General features: G+C 39.8%; 2 protein-coding genes across 10 annotated transcripts in view; one reads left to right on the top strand and one right to left on the bottom strand.

The window, feature by feature from the left end:
- Positions 1-1,092: 1,092 nt before the first annotated feature.
- On the bottom strand, positions 1,093-14,237 carry LOC117805848 (protein LBH-like). The gene is made up of 4 exons (XM_034674422.1): positions 13,797-14,237; positions 5,593-5,671; positions 3,802-3,976; positions 1,093-1,942 (listed from the first exon to the last, which is right to left on the bottom strand). Exons 2-4 carry the CDS (start codon positions 5,668-5,670, stop codon positions 1,878-1,880), a joined length of 318 nt encoding a protein of 105 aa, XP_034530313.1. The 5' UTR covers position 5,671; positions 13,797-14,237; the 3' UTR covers positions 1,093-1,877.
- An 899-nt stretch (positions 14,238-15,136) lies between these two features.
- The window catches only part of si:dkey-177p2.18 (phospholipase B1, membrane-associated), an 84,669-nt gene continuing 79,580 nt past the window's right edge, over positions 15,137-20,225 (top strand). For 8 of the 9 annotated variants that reach the window (XM_034674949.1, XM_034674951.1, XM_034674947.1 and 5 more), the window contains exons 1-3: positions 15,137-15,335; positions 15,449-15,510; positions 17,193-17,258. The gene's annotated coding sequence lies outside the window, so the exon portion shown is untranslated. The remainder of the gene's footprint in view (positions 15,336-15,448; positions 15,511-17,192; positions 17,259-20,225) is intronic. The other variant, XM_034674953.1, reaches the window with a different exon arrangement.

Below are 20,225 nucleotides of genomic sequence, written 5' to 3'. Positions count from 1 at the left end.
TCAGCACATCCCTAACCACAACACAAGTGTTGAGAAGTAGAGTAGTAAGTAAAGTAAGTCTAGTATCTGCAGGATACACTACCAGTCAGAAGTTTGGACACACCTTCTCATTCAATGGTTTTTATTTGTTTTAATTATTTTCAACATTGTAGATTAATACTGAAGACATCAAAACTATGAAATAATCTGGTTTTACCATAATCTGGATTACAACAGTAGTCAAATAGGACTATCCATTGTGTACTAACCCTACCTCTGAACAACACAACTGATGGTCTCAAACACATTAAGAAGGCAAGTCATTCTACAAATGAACTCTTGACAAGGCTCATGTTCATTAGAAACCATTCCAGGAGACCACTTCATGAAGCAGACTGAGAGAATACCAAGAGTGTGCAAAGCTGTCATGAAGGAAAAAGGGGGCTACTTTACAGAATCTAAAATATAAAACAGATTCTGCTTTGTTTAACACTTTTTTGTTCATTCAATAATTCCATATATGTTCTTTAATAGTTTTGATGTCTTTGGTATTAATCTGTAGTGTTTACAATCATTACAATCAATACAAACCCTTGAATGAGAAGGTGTTTCCAAACTTCTGACTGGTAGTGTATGTTTTCTGTGCACACATAAGGATAGCCAGCAAACATCAAGCACACTATGACGAGATTTTTCAATTCAGCCAAAGGTGTTATGACTTGAAGTTCAACCTCATTAAAGATGTCATTGAATGCCACAGGTTTTATCACTTGAAGAAAAATATGATCAACCAATCCGAGTTAATCCTCCCTTTGAATGTCACAGAGCACAGGAACAACAAATCAAAAAACATTTTAAGAATTTTGAAAAGGTTTATTACTTGTGCAATAATTTAGGCTTCCAGTATTTTAAAAAATATCATGTCTGTGACAAGCGACACACATCTAAAATATTCTGATTATTATTACTTCTGTAACAAAATGGACTGCCTTTAAAATCCTGTGAACATATTGCTTAAATATCCTAAGTAAAACCACACAATTACATTCCCTTTATCACCACTTCATGAAGACATGTCATAATATATTAAAGAATTTATCGTAATAACATCAATAAAGTGTTGAAGGCTTCTTTAATCAAATACTGCTCTTTAAAACACCGTAGCTATTATTACAGAGTGAACCAAGATCACCAAACTACAGCAGTCACCACTCAACAAACAGTGATGTTATTTACATCTAGAGTTAATGTAAAAACTGTGCACAAAATATAGTAGCTACCATTAGAAGTAGTAGTAATATGGCACACATGAGCTAAATACTTAAGACAGCATTTAGAAACAACCGTCCAGATTACAAAATGTTATCGAGGGACATCTGGACGGCAGAGGCTTGGAGCCAGAAGGGTGAAATTTCCTTTAGCAAATTAAAAATATCAAAATCACAAAGCTGGAAATGTGACAACAGTCATAGTAGCATCTGTCTAATGTCGGTGTTCTTTAAATTGTGGCAGTGAAAACGTGTCTGCTGCCAGGAGTTAAAGTTGCTTTTTTTTTTTATTACCAGACAGACAGCTTATCATGTAAAGAGAACAACCAAAAGGCGAGTACAAACTAGAAAACAGTGTCATTAAAGAAATTTGGTCCCTTCAATCATTATAAGTTTACATGTATCAGGTCATTCTCTTTCATCTACAAAGACAAGTACATGATTTATTTAAGAAAGTGCCAACACGACTCTGGCTCCAAGCCCACAATCTGGGGTCTGGGAATCTGTTTTTTCTACCTTGGCCCCTCTTTTCCTGAAACCTGTCTGTGCTCTTCTGCTGGACTCTTTTCCATTCATCCAAGTCTGGACACACTCACAGTAACAGTGGATCACAACAAGAGGAGGGTTTGTTCAGTTGGAGTCCTGCATCTCGGCCCCGGAAGCCTCCGTGTCCACATCGACATTCAGCTGTTCATCTGAAAAAACACACAAACATTAAATGACTTTCCAGCTCTTTCAGATTTTACACTGAAGGAGGGAAGGCAGCAAGGAGCTGAATTTGAACATTTAAGTGATCTAACATCCACTGTAGACACTTAAATAGATTGTTAGTGTGTGTTCTCTGTACATCCATCAAAACAAAAACAAGAATCTATGCTCCTGCTGTTATTAAGAAAATGCTTTAGTCAGTCTACTTTGTCAACCAATGGAGACTTGTCACCACTGAGACATCTCTTAAGTCATACTTCCTTATGGCTGATTAAATAAAAACTCTATACATTGACATTAGTATCGGCCCTGAACCATCCAGCTTTGGTACCAACATCTTAAACACTTCAGATGTTGGGAACTTAAACCCTGCAACAGAAGTGTTATTGTTGTTTTCAAGAATTTCTGTTCTCAAAATAACCGTCTTACAAGGCCACAACATGCACAGACCAGCAAGTTTTGCTCCTGTGAGGAGGTTTTTGCTGTTAATTAATCAGACCGACATTAATACTCACGCCTCTGTATAACCTACAATAGCAAACAAGACCTTCAGGGTGAAGATGTATTATTGCTGTATCGTTACTTCAAATGCTTGTAAATGCTGCCGGGGGTAGGCGTCAGATGAGGTGATTAGCATTAGGTTGCTTAAATAGCCTATTTACATTTTCATTGGGCCAAGATGAATGAATGAATGATTGAATGAATGAATATTTTCATTTTGGTCATTCATTTAAAAAGAACAAAAGTCTACAGTTTGTGTGAGTAGTAATCTAACAAAAAAAGATAACACAATTTTACAAGTTGACATTGATTTGTTTCACACAATAAAATTCACAACACCAAAAAAACAACAACAATGACCAAAAAAGGAGAAGGCTGAAGCCCCAGGCTCTTTTTGAAACACATCTGCATTTTATGTTTATTCTAGTTTTACATGCTTCAAACACACGTCCATGAGATTATAACGTCCTTCTGAGAGATGAGTTATAAAAAGAACATAGTGTGTTTAAAATAAAGAAGGATGAGATTTGTTTTGCCAGAAAACATTACTTATACAGAATAAGAAAAGAGGTAGACATTCTAGTTTGTCCACAGGGGGCGCCAGAATCAATGCAACATGAAAGTTCCTCACAGGAGCTTTAATAAAGTTAACGTGTGAATGAAGAGATGACAGCCACAGAATTCCTTATATGAAAATGAACACAAGACAAAAACAATGATCTGAATTGAACTCAAACTGATGTCCTCCGGCAGCTTTGTTGGCCACTTTGAAAAACCCGAGTTTTTAAAGCCAATGTGCTGAACACAGCTGCTCTGTTGCTTTTAACAACATCAAGTGGTACTTGAAGGCAGCCTGAATGATAATAGATGTAATGGGAAGAGCCGACCGCAGGCAGACAGATGCAGACCCACGCTGGATGACATGTACTGAGGTGAGATCTGTTACCTTTAATGATTCATCACAAGTGTGAAATATTATTTATCCTAGGTCGTCTCCCATCAACGCTTGTTTGGGAACCAAATGATCCGATTTTTTTCAGCTCAGTGAAACCTGCCTTCACCTTTTGGCTCAGTGGTGCAAAGTGTTTCCTGTTTTTGTTCAGTTGATCTGGTCAGGTGAGGATGATCGTTAATGCTTCACTCACATGAGGAACTAACTACAGGAAGTCATAACAGGAAATAACCTTTTATGGGTATGTGAAGATGGAATTCAATTTCAGATCTCCTGCAGGTCATAAGACGTTTAGAAAGACAGCTGTTTTTATGAATGAATGAATGCATGATCACCATATATGGACTCCAAGGGATGAAAAACAACCCAATGCATGACCACACATGTCCTTACCTGCAGTTTGTTCCTCTGTGCACTTTCTCCCACTTTTAGCGTCCGGAGAGCTCGGCTCATCGGGCGGCCAGCGAAGCTCACCACTCTCCACCTCAGCTGCGTCTGTCGGCTCCACCACGATGGAGGGAAGCCTCTTGGACAACTTTGGATACCTTTCATGGGTCTCTGGGAAGATCTGTTTGAAGCTTATGTAAGGTCAACTGAAAGATTTTCATAGCTGGAGAGTTTCGAACATTACTTCTGCTAACATGCGTGGAAGAACAACAATGCAGTAAAAATTGGATTAAGAAAATTGTGGCAGATGGTTTCACTGATTTATTTCTTTGATCTCTATCTTCAATGTGAACCTGTTTAAGATAATGTTGTCTGTGTTTCTTCAGTGAATTGCAACCTTTATAATCTTTGTCTAGTCACCCTGTGAGCAGCTAGTAAAAAACAGGGACACTAAAGCTCAGTATAAGCGAGTCACGACACGAGTTCATGGCCCTGAAACTTGATCTCGACAGTTACCAACTTCTTAAAGAGATACTTGTCGTGTTGTTGAAACCAGAAAACATTTGAATATTTGATTGTGTTCCTGCAGAACACACCACTCCTATGGTTAGAGAAGCCTGGGTCTTAAGGCACGATGACTTGATTTTTTCTGAACAGGTTTGATTTCCTGTGTTTTTTCCCATCCATTAGATTATTTAAAGGGTCCTGTGAGTGGTCTCAGCTGAGGAAACATGGACAACCATTGACTAAGATCTTGTTTGATTATTTAAAGTACCAACATAAAAAGCTACATAAGCTAATGGGTTACAAAAGTCCCGCCTCTGGCACACTGGTAGCCTAGCGGTCTACACACCCCACATACAGAGGCTACAGTCCTCGTCGCAGAGGTTGCCGGTTCGGCTCCCGGCTGCAACCATGTCCTACATGTCTTCCCCCACTCTCTACTCCCCACGTTTCCTGTCTCTCTTCAGCTGTCCTATCACAAAGGCACAAAAGCCCAAAAATATAGCTAAGTCCCGCCTCTGACCATGCAAACAGCCAATCATGGCTTAGAATTTCTGCTTGACACCTAGGATGGCCAGTTATATTTCAGGTGGGCCTTGCAACCACTGGCTGCTGCTTTGTGCGCACCCCTGGGTATGTTGAGTGGTCCACAAAAAATCTGTGAAAAGTAATTTTTATACTCTCAAAGCTTCAAATTACAATTGTTTTATTGTTTTTAAATAAATATATTTAAATTAAAAAAATATTGTTATATGTGATCCTATTCTTAATAGAGAAGTTTAGTTTAACTTTGACACATAATCCCTATATAACTCCCCTGAGACGTGTTTCCCAGGAAGTGGAGAAACAAACATTTCGTTTTCTAATTTCAGACTGTAAAGTTGAGAAGCAGCACAGAGAGACATTTGGAGACCTCATCTATAATCTTTCTGGCAGTATGAAATGAAGCCCAAGTGATCATTCTTCACACTTCTCCTAATGATGATATATTATGTTTAGAAAATAAAACATACAGTAGCTGATGATAACTTACTCAGCTGGGTAAGAAACATACAATTTACTCTCAGCAGGACTGAGTCCAACCAAACACTGAAGTCGCGTCAACCCACATTTTACTCTTGCTCATCACTCCTGTGACTCACCGCTTCATGCTTTCTATTTAAATAAAACTCGACTGGTTTGAAATAATCTAAACACACACACACACACATACACACACACACACACACACACACACACACACACACACACACACACACACACAAACATATTAACACACAGCTGTTAGGATACTGCATCCTGATCTGCTGATGCTCCACCCCCGCTGAAATCCTCGGTAGCCGGCTCCAGAGAGTTCATCACCTCAGTCATCCTGCAGGAAAACACAAACTAATGATCACCAATCAATAAAGCAAACTCTGTTTCTCTGCTGTGTTTCTTTGGCTCAGCTGAATGTTCCAGTTTCTCTAAGTTTTGGCACGCACAGTTAATTACAAAACAGGTATAAAACAGCCAGAGTTGACCAAAGTGATGCACAAGTTAAAGTGGATGGCACCACGACAGAAAGAAGGATAGAAAGCATTAAACCATAAAGGCACAATTAAATACCAATCAATTGTAGACATGGAATACTAGAAAATGCCAAAAACCTTGAAGTTAATTCTGAAATTGACAGTTAACCAGTGCAGTATTGCTTTTATGTAAAACTGAAGCCTTCAAACTACTTTATAAGCTCCAGGTCATCAGAGAGGATCCTGATTATTACTTTGAAGTCATTTTACTGCCTTGAAAGCTGTCAACATGTTGATGTCAGCACATTGTAGAAGCAGCATTGGTTTAACATTTTAGGTGAGAAATTCACAGTTAGTGAAGAGTTAAGAGTTAAATTCAATTGCCACTTCTTACACAGTTACAGGACAAAGTTAGCAAAGAGATGAGAGCTACAGCTTCGTCAACAGAGGGCGACAAAACTGACACAAACTAAAAGTTCCTTCTAGGAGCTTTAAGATGATACAATGTAAGACTAACTTAGTGGAGGGTGTCATTACTAAACGCTCTCTAATGTACGGACAAGATCCAATCATCCATCAAGCTCTACCAACAGATATACCAAAAAGTGTGCAGAACCACTAACACAGGATCACTGAGTCTGCAGGTAAATATCTCAAATTGGTTTGCAGAGGATGGCTACAGTTAGCAGAGCTAGCACCATAAGACTGCCGTGCTGCGCTACGAGATGCCATTTGTCATCTGTGCTTGTCTACATTCGTGTAGAAGAGCGTTACAGCATCATGGAAGTAAAGATTAACCAGAGCTACAGCCTCGGCTAGTGGCAGACACAACATATGACCAACATTTCAATAAAAAAAGTATAACAATTCGTTCAACCAACAAGTATTTCTAGGACCCACGAGTGAGGGTGACAATGTTAAATCAATTGGTCATCTAAACGCACACATCACGAGGTATCAGAGTAATTGCTACAGATGGTCTAAAACTAACACAATGGTTTGGTTGTGAAGTAACAACTCATGTTCATATTCAGTCCTTCTCACCCAGATCTAGATGTTTCTCCTCTCTTAAGTGTTTTTTAAAGCCATCGACTGGAACAACTTTACTGAAACCTGCACATCCATGTTCAGTACAGTCTAAAATCCTCTTCTCTACGCCTGGTTCATACTGTTCACCCTACCCTGTACTTACGCCTTAGTGGGCACTAAATACTTGTTTAATGATGTATGCTACGGTGTAGATTGGATGCAGAAGTATAAACCAGGTTTTATAACTTATTCTGGTGACTTGCTGCATTTCTTGTTTATTTACAGTCAGCAGGAGATAAGTGGGAATCACACAACAAACGCCACTACTGTGATTCAAAAACTCCACAGGCTTCCTTTATATCAGACCTCACACTAGCCAACAATAAAGGCCAATCAGTGCCAATTGTTAGCGCTAACACAGCAAAGAACTGCAGGTGATGGTGAGTCTCAGACACTAAATGATGGTCCAACAACACCTGATGTTGATTCATGTCCAGTGCTGTATTTAAGATTGTTTATCATTTGAATCAATGTCCATACATCTGCAGATTTGATACCTGAGTTTAGGACTTGTTTACCTTACAGAAAAAGTGGTCTTTTGGATGTGTTTAAAGAAATCTGTGTTCACTCCACAACGCAAAAACGACTGAGAATGCTGTAGTATGCATTCCAGACCAGTACTTAGCAGTATAACTTGGTAATGAAACAACAAGAAGTACACAACACGCCTGAACATAAAGCTGAATACAAACAAATAAACAAACAAGAAGGCCATGGGGCATGCATGTTCAAAAACTGTTAACTTTGTCTGGGAGGCGTCAACAAATTCAGTAGAGTCAGCAGCAGAAACAAAGCTCAGTAGTCGATGCTGTTGCTGTTATCCTACTATTCCCCCCAGACGGCCTGACGTAAGCGATACATTTGACCGTTAAAAAACAGCAGGATTAGATTTTGTTGTCAGACAATAAAAGTATCTCATGTATGTGCAGGGCAAGATCAGCAAAGAGCGAAAATGCACCACCTTCACCTGAAGAGGGCACCAAAATCAACACAGAACAAAAGGTCCTTATAGCTCAGTTTGGTTGCTAGCTGCTGTGGGAACACCTGGCTCCTGGCTAAATGCTACACACTATTTACCAGCTTAGCGAGAGTGGGTTTTTAAAGTGTGTGTTCTTTTAAAGGTGACATATCACGCTTTTTTCATTAATATATATTGGTCTAAGAGGTCCCCAAAACATGTCTTTAAAGTTTATGCTCAAAAAAACACTTTGAAATCAGATTTTGGCATGCCTGAAAAGTCCTCTTCTTCAGTCCTCCTCAGAACACTCTGTTTTCTCTCTGACCACGCCCCCTCAGGAAGTGGATGTGCCTCGGCTGTCCAGCACGTTGATCTAATGTTTACATGTTGGCTGAATATACACGGCTGCTGTTACTTCAACCCTCTGAGCCTGATCCAGAATCTGATCCTGACGGAGAGGCGCCTGCAGCAGGACCTTTCTGAAGGATTGGTCACAGATTTAGTGTTTGATGTTGTTTTATTTGTCAGTATGTCGACGTGTGTCTTGGTACACAGCTATGAACATGTAGCTATGTGGCTATGCTAACTAGCGCTAGCACTTATCTATGATACATAAAAATCATCCACTAGATCTTCGAATCTGCAGGCCTGGGGAGTAAAACCGACCTCTACCAGAAGGCAGCAGGACCTTTCTGAAGGATTGGTCACAGATTTAGTGTTTCTTGTTGTTTTATTTGTCAGTATGTCGACGTGTGTCTTGGTACACAGCTACAGCTACAGCTATGAACATGTAGCTATGTGGCTATGCTAACTAGCGCTAGCACTTATCCATGATAAATAAAAATCATCCACTAGATCTTCAAATCTGTAGACGTGTGGAGTAAAACCGACCTCTGCCAGAAAGGCAGCAGGACCTTTCTGAAGGATTGGTCACAGATTCTGTGTTTCTTGTTGTTTTATTTGTCAGTATGTAGACGTGTGTCTTGGTACACAGCTACAGCTACGTCATGTAGCTATGTAGCTATGCTAACTAGTGCTAGCACTTATCCATGATAAATAAAAATCATCCACTATATCTTCAAATCTGCAGACGTGGGGAGTAAAACCGACCTTTGTGTTTATTAAGACAGCCTACAACTAGCATGCCTCCCTCCTAAGCTCCTTGTTAGCACACATGTGTGCAGGTAATGAAAAACGGGGGAGGGATTCAGTATTATTTTATACAGTCTATGGGCTGAACAAGCTCCGAGCTCTGACTCCGTGACAGACCGGATATTGTTGTTACGTAACAAAAACACTGAAGTCTGAAACGGCTGGTTTCACACACATTTACAGAAAGGTGGAGAAATCAGAACAGGGGCAGAATGGATTTTTTTCATTCTCGGGGGGTTTGTAGACATGCCGGGGAAACATATTTCAGGTAGAGAACCATTAAAAAGTCCATTTTGCATGATATGTCACCTTTAAGTGGACAAACATATAAAGCTTTGAGAGAGGAGTGAGGGAACTCAAACAGTAAAGTTGCTGCTGGATGACTAAACTGTGGCTTTCACTGATGTTAGAGGATGACACAACGCAACATTACAGCCTCCTTCATCACTACCTTGTCCATTATTTTCTTATGTAAGAACACCTGGTTGTGCAGTATCACTTACATAATGCCTAAAGCTGAATACTGTTGCTGTTGTTTTCATTGATATGAATAAAAATGTAGGTCTATTGCCTCTTTAAAAACCATCAAACAGCACCATTGCTCTGCCCACCAGCGAGAGTCAGACTTTACATGTGACAAGTTATCAGAAACACCACTTTCCATACAATCACACCGGCAGTTGCTGTTGCCATGGGGACCAGAATTTGAGATTGTATGGCTCTGATTGTCTGAGTAGTGCACTTTGCCTGGCTGCACGAGGCCGAGGACTGATTTGGGGGTATTCATGTGTGCCGATACGCAGCAATTACCTCGGTCAGGACGGGGTGTCGCGTTGTTGTATACTTCTCTGTGGCGCTTCTGTCCGTCATCATATCAGCACTGAGACAATACAGCCATTATTATTCATCAGAGGCTCTTATTGTTCCTCTGGAGGGAATCTGTGCGGTCCCTCCAGGCTGGGCTCATGTCCAGCTTTAATATATGTGAAGCACAAGAGGCTCTGCTGCTCTGAAAGTAGAACCTGGCGAGGCCTGCACACGTCTGTGGTCTGATCTTGTTTCTGAGAAGTGCGCTCACTTTGCCGTGATGTGGAGCGTAACAGACACAAGAATTTAAATGTAGATGCCAGGCGTGACGCTTCTGTCATGCTTTCTTACCCACTTCTCCAGCTGAATAATAATAACGTCTTATTTGAGACATTAGGTCTGAACGAGGTTATCCACGTGTTAATGTCTGCCTCTTCACTCTGCAGGAAGCCGCTTCACTTCTGCCTCGAGTGAAATGTTGAGAACACTTTCTATGAGTATTTAAAGCAGGCTGAGGTGTTTCACATTAATTAATATCAAATACATCCATTAAATAAGCTTCATTACACCAGAGTCAAACCTCTGCTATGACAAATTCAGTTTTCACCCTGAAGCCCTGTTTAGTTTTGTCTTGTGTTACTAACTGAAGATTTCAAGTTCTTAACCTGTATAAAGATGTTTAATACAGGGAGTCAATATCTGACACTGTGACAAATTACAATTAATCATAAACTTAGACACACATGTTTGAGTTGTGAAACACACATTCTAGAGGTGCGCTCTTAAACTGACTTATACTCACTATTCTACACCAGAGCTTGATCTGTCTTAATCTGTCTTTTCATTGCACACTAAAGATAATGTGAATGACAATCATCAGGTCAAAGCATAGTCTGAATAAAAATGGACGACACACAGCTCCCCTTAAGGCTGATTTATACTTCTGTGTCTCCCCTACGCAGCAGGGGCTGACGCTGACATGAGCCCCACATACTTGTGCGTCGTTGTGTCCGTGTCGCGCAGCAACTCTCCACTGAAACGCCTGAGGGCAGTGTGGTCTCTCTGATAGGTGGTCGCCTCCGTCCGGCCCCGCTACGATCTCTGTTTACTTTTCCACAGAGATTCAGATGTTATGTTATGTTAATCTACAGCTGATACATGTTGCTGTTTATCATACAGACATGATTACATGAAGAATAGAGAGGAGGAGATGAAATACATGGACGGACGATGAGCGGGGATCCCGGAAGTGCTGTTAATACGGGAAAACAATGCCGCCGAGCCGACCAATCAAGGGGCTTGAAGTCCGCGTCAATTCGACGCGTTGTTACATTTTGGAGGAGGTGCACGTCAGCTAGGTGCGTAGGCCTTTGCGTAGGTACGAGAGCTACGAGGACCCCCCCGGCGTAGGCTACGCAGTCTTTCAGATGCGATGCAGAGGTATAAATCAGGCAAACATTTAAAGCTCCCCCTGGTGACTGGCTGCAGTATAGGTCATGTAGCCCCCCTCCTCTTTTATACCAGATGAGGTATGGGTCAAGCTAGAAAATTAAAATACACGTCAAATAAAGTTTTCGGGGGCTGTGACATCAACTCTGTAGCTCCTCCAACCAGATAGCTTCTGCACATGTATTGGCTCCAAATGATTCTGATTCTGATTCAAATTATGTCACCAACTCAATATGTCAGCGCCCACTGCTGCCGTATTTTGGCTTCATTCTATTACTATAGGAGGAGAAGGACACACATAAGATTGATGGTTCCAGGTTGTAGAGGTCATTCAGTTGTGAAGGTAGAGAAATAACGTGACATGTAAACTAATACGGAGAGCGAGCTGTGAGCAATAACTCAAAGTTCCTCTGTTTATCTGCTCCTCTTAATGTTTTACACAGTACCTGTGTTTGCAGTTTGTCTCTTCAGAATCCAACATACAGCCGACCAATGAAATGGCACAATTAATCTGAGGGAAGCTGAGAGACTGACTGAACTTAATCTGACTACATCATAAAGGTGTAAAATGTATCTGTTATACACAGGCCTCCATCTAACAGGTAAACTGATTTCCTGCTGAGTGAGAAGGCATCACATGTTTACTTACATCATGTTTCTTATCTATTGAAACAAATTCAGACTTTGGGGATGTGTTATTGTGTAGGCTTTTATTAAATAACCACAAAACTATGATTTTATGGGGCACCGTTGGCCTAGCGGTTTGAGCGTGCTCCATGTACAGAGGCTATGCTCCTTGTTGTAGCGGTTGCTGGTTCGACTCCCAACCACAACCATTTGCTGCATGTCTTCCCCCGCTCTCTACTCCCCACATGTCCTGTCTCTCTTCAGTTGTCCCATCAATAAAGGCATACATGCCCAAATATATATGACTATGATTTATTGTGAAAAATGAAGTAGAAGATAAAGGTGTCATAAAATGGAAGAACCCATCAGTTGTACTTAGAAACAGGACTTGTGTTACTTCATTCCACCACTGCGAGTCTTAACATTGCTAGTTTTCCTGGTACACAGTAAAGAAACGACTGTGGAATAAAGTACTGAAGAGGACAATACATTTGAAAAAGTCCAGAAAATTATATCAGCAGGGTTTTTGATCCTAAATTAAATGTTTACATCATCATCAAGCAACTATGAAAATAGCTCTGTATGCCAAGAGGTGTAATCTGTCACTTTGTTATCATTTTGACGGCCTTGAATACCCTGAACATTTCTAACTGTTACAGCTTGTTGCGTCTCAGTCACCATTTTCATTATTTTCTAACTTCCATGAATTACTGACAAATTAATAGACAATAAAACAAAAACACAATATTCACAGCTCTTGAAAATCACCTGTCCCAGCCAAAAACCCACAGCAGCACCCTGATGTACTGCAGCATCACTATGCTGTTGTTGAATCGCAGACTTCAGTTTGAAGCCAGATTCTTGCACCTACTAGTGCTTTTAAAAAAACAGAGATCTGATCTCTGCTTGAATCTCATCCAAATCTCCAGGAAACAACTCTGCCTGCAGCAACGGTCTCATTTTCTCCATCCTCGCTGTTTGGAAAGAAAGATTTGACCTCATGTATTAAAAATTCCTCCTCTCTCCTGTCCATCATGAGATCCATCACTGTGCAGACTGTCCAGTTAAAGTGGCAACGGTTCTCTAAATTGGCATCCCCGAGGACTACTCATAAAATTCCACTATTTCATTTTAGCAGATATTGGATGCTGCAAGAATGACCATCCTACTCTCTCTGTCCTCTATCGCCCCGGCTCCACTTTATTTCATTTCTACTGTGAAATCAGAGCCAGCAGCAACACCACCTCCTCAAATTCAGGTTCCTTAGATAACCCAGTAAGTTTAAACAGCCCAGAGACATGAGGGAAGGAGTCAGTCTTTTCCAAGTACAGAGATATCTTCTTTATAAAACATGCAACCACCTGAAATGCTCCACTCTTCTTTTTTTCTGTTTCATTCGATTCCTCCCATGTCTTTTGCCCTAATTCACATTTCCTGTTCTACTTTTGGACTCAACTGGACTTATTTGATGCTTTAATGGAACATTAATTTAGTTTCTTGCATGCCCTAAATTCATTAACATTGAATTGTATTTATAATATTTCAAGGATTGAAGCACATATTGCATGGGATACAACAGGTAGCCAGTTTACTGCAGGTACCAGATCCTATAAATAGAATTAAATATAAAACACAGCTTACACCTACACTGAGACACACCACACAAGCTGATCAGTGCTTGCTGCCCACAATCCCACACACTAATCATCACTAGTTCAGAAAAAACACAAAGTAAAGAAGGTTTTATTAATTTCCTACACCTTTAAAATAGAGTTTAAATTATAATCAGTTAATAAGTTACTTTTATATTTAAAAAAAACTTACAACACTTCCTGGTTCAGTGTTGGAAATAAAAATGAGGTTTTTAGTTGAATTCAGAGTGGATAAAAAGCTCTGTAACCTACCTGTCTGCGGGCTGGTCCAGTGTCTCAGAGCAGGAAGGTCTTCGTCCTCCGCTGCCTCATCACACTGATGCTGCTGATGATGAGGAGGATGATGATGATGATGAGGATGATGATGATGATGATGATGATGATGATGCGGGCTGTTGTGCGGCGGGGCGCGCAGAGCTCCCGGTGAAGTTGCTGCTCGTATCGAAGTGTTCTGAGTCTGCGCAGAGGACCAGAACGAGTGCTGCCTTCACGGACTATCAGAAAATGTTTGAATTACAGTAGAACACGACGCTAGAAGGATTCAGGGACAACACACTGCTAAACATGTTTGGACACCCCTATCAGAACACTTGGTTGACCTCGGGCGTTTAAGATAAAGTTAAATTAGTATCAAATTCTACAGCATGCATGATATTTAAGACATGCATTGTATACAACCCAATCTGTCCAGCTACAAACAGGGGCGTCCTAGTGGGAGGAAAAGTGGGACTGACTACCGAGGGCCCAAGTGGGCAGGGGGGCCCTTGATGGGCTTGAAATAAAATGTGTTTTCTACTACGCTTTTCTTTTGTTTTGTTGTAAGTGCAATAAGATAACTAAAATTGTCTGAATAAATAAACAAACATTCAGATTTCCTTTCTGGAATCTCTTTCCAACTCCGTGAGATGCGCATCTCATGCCTATAGTAGGGAATTGTCATATTTTCACAGCATCAAGTGTGGCTGAATCTGATTGAAAGTAAATTGTAGTTTTAAAAGTTTTATTTGGCTTCATGAGGTTAGATTATACCAAATAATACTCCCCTTTTTGAAGTCACTTGGCTTCAATTAATCTTGTTTAAAGAGGTGGACAGTCTGAAGGTCAATATTGTGCAGTTACATTTGGAGAAATTTTAATATATATATATACATATATATATATATATATATATATATATATATATATATATATATATATATATAGATATAGATATATATATAGATATAGATATAGATATGTAGCTTAGCTTTGAGTCAGTTAACCAGGGTAGTTTTAAGCATATATTTTTGTTAAATGCAAATAAACCAGTAATATAGCAGCAATGTTATATTTTGTAGGGTTGGCTGTGGTGATGGGGGCCACTGAGATAACTTTTCAGGGGGCCAAGAATTCCTGGTGACGCCTCTGGCTACAAGTATAGTATGAATATTCCTGTGGTCAATTATGTTCATTAATAGTCTTTTTTTTAACGTATGAGCACTGAGTACACTATCTTGACTCATATGATTCTTAAATTGAACTTAAACCACCAGAAAAGCTCTCGATCAAGTAGTGGTTATTTTGGAAGCCGTAATTTACGAGGAGCACTTGAAGGTAGCACCGAATCAGTTGAACCCATAGGGTGAACCGAGCAGCCGTTAATGAGTTTAAATATGCTAATATAGTTAGCAGTTAGCCGATTTTCTTTAGGCAACTTTCCTTATTTTACAATATAATGTGATATTTGACCACAAGACGATGTTTTCTTCGTTTACACATCTATTTGAATAAATGTTATCACAACAGTTGAGAGTAAGCGGAGACTTCTCTTTAAGGCTAACTGTCAAACAGTAGCAAAGTTTGCTTGGTTTGCTAGTAGAGTGAAATGTTCCTGTTATTAAAACAATCACTATTTTTCTCCTCAGTGTTTGTCCTTCCACAGTGTGTGAGCAGAAGTGTCAGCTGTGTCTCCCTCTAGTGTGCAAATGTAAGTGTGAAAGTTCCTTCCAAGTCACTGTTTGGTTTTCATGAAATGGTTTGTCATTTTTTACCTGTAAAATGAGCCTTTTAGCATTTAATGATTGACGAGTACCTTAAAGGCTAACCCCAGCACTCTTAACCTAGGCCCTTATTAAAAAAAAAAATATATAAATGTTTTATTGTCAAAAAAAAGTATAAAGAGATTGCTACATCAGCTTCAAAACAGTCTGTAATAGCTGCAATTACCTCTCATTTTCAGACTGATGTGTATATTTTGTAATAGCGACTCTCTCATCAAAGCCACCAGAATTCATTGCCAAAGGATAACTATCCCCTTTATGTGCAAGTTTTTTTCTTTTGTCTCTCACACAACAACATACCTGCCAACATTGGATGGTGAAAAATAGGGAGATTTTCTGGAGTATGGTTAAATCAGCCTTAACCCAGCAACCCCATCTATATATAACCCTGAACTGCAGATTAATATATTTAATAAACGGATATGTAAGTCGAATACTTTAAATGTCTCTTAATTTCAAGGTTTGCAGGAAAACATAAAAATGAAAACAAAGTTAAAAAAAAAATCTATGTCTTACAAATATGACAAACATATAACACACACATGCTCCAGGTAGAGGGGGTTGTGTTGACACCATTTTTTGATGTAAATACCATTATAGTATTATTTCCTAAATTAATGAATGCAGGAGTCTTTGTAACATGAATCTACATCTCTGTGTGCTTTTTAAAGTCATTTATCTGGGTCCTTTAAATCATACTTATTATCTACAGCTAAATGTGATCTGACCTACAGTAACCTCTGCATCCTCAGCCTCTGTTGCTTTCTGCTCTTTATTTAAAGAAGGAAGAGATTTCCTCTGCATCTCCACCTGAGGTTATCAGGTACTACCTGATAATTTAATTTAATAAACAGGAAAACAGTCTGAAAGTGACTGACCTTGATCACAGACCACACAATCAGCTTCAGCCAAAGGTTTGCTTACAATAATATTTATTTATTGTGTATATCTTTGCAAGTTGTAATCAGAATTCAAAAAGGAGCAGTGGTTAAATAAAAACCCCAGGGATCATTAAAAGCTATTTACAGACAGTTTCATTTCTCCACTTTGTACATAGATATTGAAGGAGCAACAAACTGTTGATATCTTTACCGTAGCAAACTAAGTTGTAAGCAAAATATTAATAAAAAATATAATTGCAGCAGTACACTTGCTGTGTTTGATTATAAGCATCTCATTTCAGCTTGGCATTACTACTTTTTCTTTACATTGTAGCTACAGCAACACATTTACATATCATTAGCCTGCCATATACTGCACTATTATTTGTAGGTGTTATCTACCGTCAGCTTTACAGTGAAATTAGTGTAAACATTTTTTGGAATGTCATTAACATTGATTGTTTTTGCAACAGTCTTGATCAGATCAAATCAAATGCTTGGTGATTATCCTCTGATAGATACAGTAAGTCGATCAGTCATTAAAAACTAAAATTTGTCAAAGATATTATACATTTTGATAAGCAACAGACATGGCTTATTTTCGTGCTGCATCATGATAAGCAGGGGGATTTGGGAAAGCTATAGTTTGCTGGAAGGGTGCATAGCTACACAGCGCATTGACATCTTCACATTGTCAGTCTGAGCTTCTTCACTTCATCTCTTTACAGGTCAACAACATGCAACCAGAGACTGAAGCTAACACCTGATCACTGACAAATTCTCCCCTCTGATTGGTAGGTCAAACTTGCTAACAACATTTTTACAGTTGTAAACATGTTTTCCATCACACACACCTGACACATGATAAATACACTGAAAAATAAGCCAACTGGCCAATGAGGTTGGACAGCTAGGAATGGTGACTTGAATCAAACTGTTTTACTTTTCAGCTTCATCAAAGAACTTCATTTTCTCTGTGTGCACAGTCTCTCTCAGTCGTTGTATGGATGAAGCTGTCTCCCCAGAGATGTGCTCAGCAGAGTCTAACATACGTGTGATTTGTTTAGTTATAACAACTGTTTCTTTGTGTTCACTTCTTTCGCTTGATGTTTGTGTGACTAAACGCCTCTCATAGACCGTTTTCCCACCGCTTTGTGAATCGTCAACAGTCCATGAAGCAGATCTGGAGCCCTCCGATTTTAGCGGAACCCCTGCAGCTGATTGGACTTGGACAGTAGTCAGAAGCTTGGCGTGCTGCGCTTCTGGGGTTGCTTCTATGTTCGATGTTATGACATGTATTTTTCCAGATTCAAGTCTGAGTGTGTCTTCAGATGATGAAGAAACTCCAGATGACAGAATGGTGATTTTCTCAGGTAGGTTGGGTTCCACTGAGATCAGCTCAGTCCTGGTGGTTGAAGTAATGATGTTACCGTGCACCTCTCCAAGCCCTGTGGAAGTGTTAGGGTCAGAGTATTTCACTGTTACCTTGGTTGGAGAAGATAAGGACAGGCCAAGATGCTCACTTGTCATTGCAGAGCTAATATCAGCAAAGGCGTCTGATGACTGGACAGAGCAGGTGGGGCTTAGTGTGTCATCCCCTGTTTCTCCTTCTGGACTCTTTCCATCCTTATCTTTTTCAGGAATCTTAGCTGGTTCCGATGGGGATGACAGTCCAAACGTAGGAAATTTAAACCAACCTGTCCTCTCGGGACTTTTGGTGGCATCTTGCTTGGTATGTGTTTCCTTCTGCTTTGCCTCTAACTGTTTTCCTAGTTCATCTGTTTTGTGAACTTCCTTTGAGGTTTCAAGATTTCCTTCCGCTCTGTCTGTTTTTGAAAGATCAAATTCAACATCAAAATCTCTGAGGATTTCACCAAATGATGTCAAAGTCATTTTTGGTGATCTGCTCTCTTCTTTTGACTCAGTTTCCAGCTGATCTTCTTTACATTCAGTTTCAACAACAACATTTTGGTCTTCAGGTTTAGGCCTTGAAAAGTTTAGCTTTGGTATTTTAAATGATGGTAGCTTGAATTTACTTGGAGAGCTCTGACCTAAACTTTCAACCTCAGCTGTTGGTGATTCCACATCTGTTGTTGTTTCTTTGGACCCTTCTGCCTTGACCACAATGCCTTGACCTTTGAATTTTAATGGTGATCCTCCAGCATCTTTTGCCTTAACTGCTGTATCAGATGCTTTCACTTCTGTACTTGATGAAGACTTGACCTCAATTTCAGGAAGTTTGACCTGAACTTTCACTTCTGGTGGTTTAATGTCTACACCTTTCTGTGATGCATTTAACTCTTCTTGGGGTCCTTTTGCTTTTGGTAGTGCAATGCCAAACTTTGGCAATTTGAACTTGCTTCCTTGTCCATCATGTTCAGGTTCAAGATCGGCTTTAATTTCTGTTGAAGGCTGTGTAACTATCACTTTCCCCTCTGGAAGAGAAACATCCACATGTGTAGGTTCAGCGCTGACTTCAAGTTCTTTAACACTTGACTTTGAGAAAGATAACCGGGGAAGAGAAAATTTATATTTTTTCATGTGTGCATCCGTTTCTATAGCAGGCACATCTTCTGTTGAAATAGTCCCTGAAGGTCCCTTGACATCAACATCTGGTGGACAGGGATCTGCTTTGGCATCTCCTGATGAAACACCTAATTCTGGTGTTTCAAAGTTGACATCAATATCAGGGGCTTTAGCACCTTTGCTTGAAAATGAAAATTTAGGAAATGTCCAGCTTGGTCGTCTTAGATTGGCGTCAGCCTCAAATGATTGTGCGTCTGTAGTTGCATCTTTATTGTCTTTGAATTCGACATCAGGCAGTTTGACCTCAGCAGTGGCTTTTGGGAGTGTGACATCCACATCTTTTTTTGATAAACTTACATTCATTTCAGGTCCTTTAACTTTGGGCATGGAGATGCCCAAATTAAACATGTTTCTTGATCCTTCCTTCTCACCTCCTTTACCTTTCAGATCTACAGATAAACCTCCAATGTCTGCACTGGGTCCTTTGACACCCACTGGAGCTCCCTCTTTCGATACTTCCAACTTTTCTCGTTCAATTTCAACATTTTTGTCAAAGTCAGGAACTTCTGCACTGATCTGTGTGGTAGAAGCTCCAAATTTGGGTAATTTGAATGTTGGCATTTTAAATTTGGTTGGTGATCCTTCAATATTACTTGTCCTAACATCACTTCCTGGAGCTACCACTTCTACTTTAGCAGAAGAGTCTTTAAGTTGAATTTCAGGAAGTTTGACTCCAGCTTTGGACTCTGGTAGTGTAACATCTATTTCTTTCTTGGATAAACTCAAATCAAAGTCAGGCCCTTTAACTTGAGGTGCAGAAAAACCTAGACTTGGCATCTTAAACTTGCCCCCTTTTCCTTCCTTGTCAGTTCCTGTGGTTTTAAGATCTATGGACGGGCCTTGGACGCCAATGTTGGGGGCCGTAATTTCAACTGTGAGAACCTCTTCAGGGATTTTAATGTCAGATCCATCTATATTGACATTTTTACTAGTGTCAGGCAGATCAACAGTAGCACTTGGCGCACTACCTCCAAATTTTGGTAGTTTGAATGTTGGCATCTTAAATTTTGATGGTGATCCTTCTTTGTCTTTTGTTTGAACCTTGATTTCAGGAGCCTTTATGTCCACTTCAGCTGAAGGTCCTTTGAGTTCAAACTCAGGGAGTTTGATGTCAGCTTTGGCTTCTGGTAGTGTCACATCTACATCCTTCTTCGATACACTCAGGTCAAATTCAG

The sequence above is a fragment of the Notolabrus celidotus genome, chromosome 22, assembly GCF_009762535.1.
Source record: "Notolabrus celidotus isolate fNotCel1 chromosome 22, fNotCel1.pri, whole genome shotgun sequence".
NCBI lineage: Eukaryota > Metazoa > Chordata > Actinopteri > Labriformes > Labridae > Notolabrus > Notolabrus celidotus.
The sequence above is the reverse complement of the archived record's forward strand: the minus strand, read 5'-3'. Positions and strand labels throughout refer to the sequence as shown.

Bases quoted from the DNA above. Each gene is read 5' to 3' on its own strand.
- LOC117805848 (XM_034674422.1), bottom strand. From the start codon at position 5,670: ATGACTGAGGTGATGAACTCTCTGGAGCCGGCTACCGAGGATTTCAGC. The intron at 3,977-5,592 runs GTATCCTAACAG...AGCTTCAAACAG, and splicing joins CATCAGCAGATCAGGATGCA to ATCTTCCCAGAGACCCATGA. The intron at 1,943-3,801 runs GTAAGGACATGT...GTGTTTTTTCAG, and splicing joins CACAGAGGAACAAACTGCAG to ATGAACAGCTGAATGTCGAT.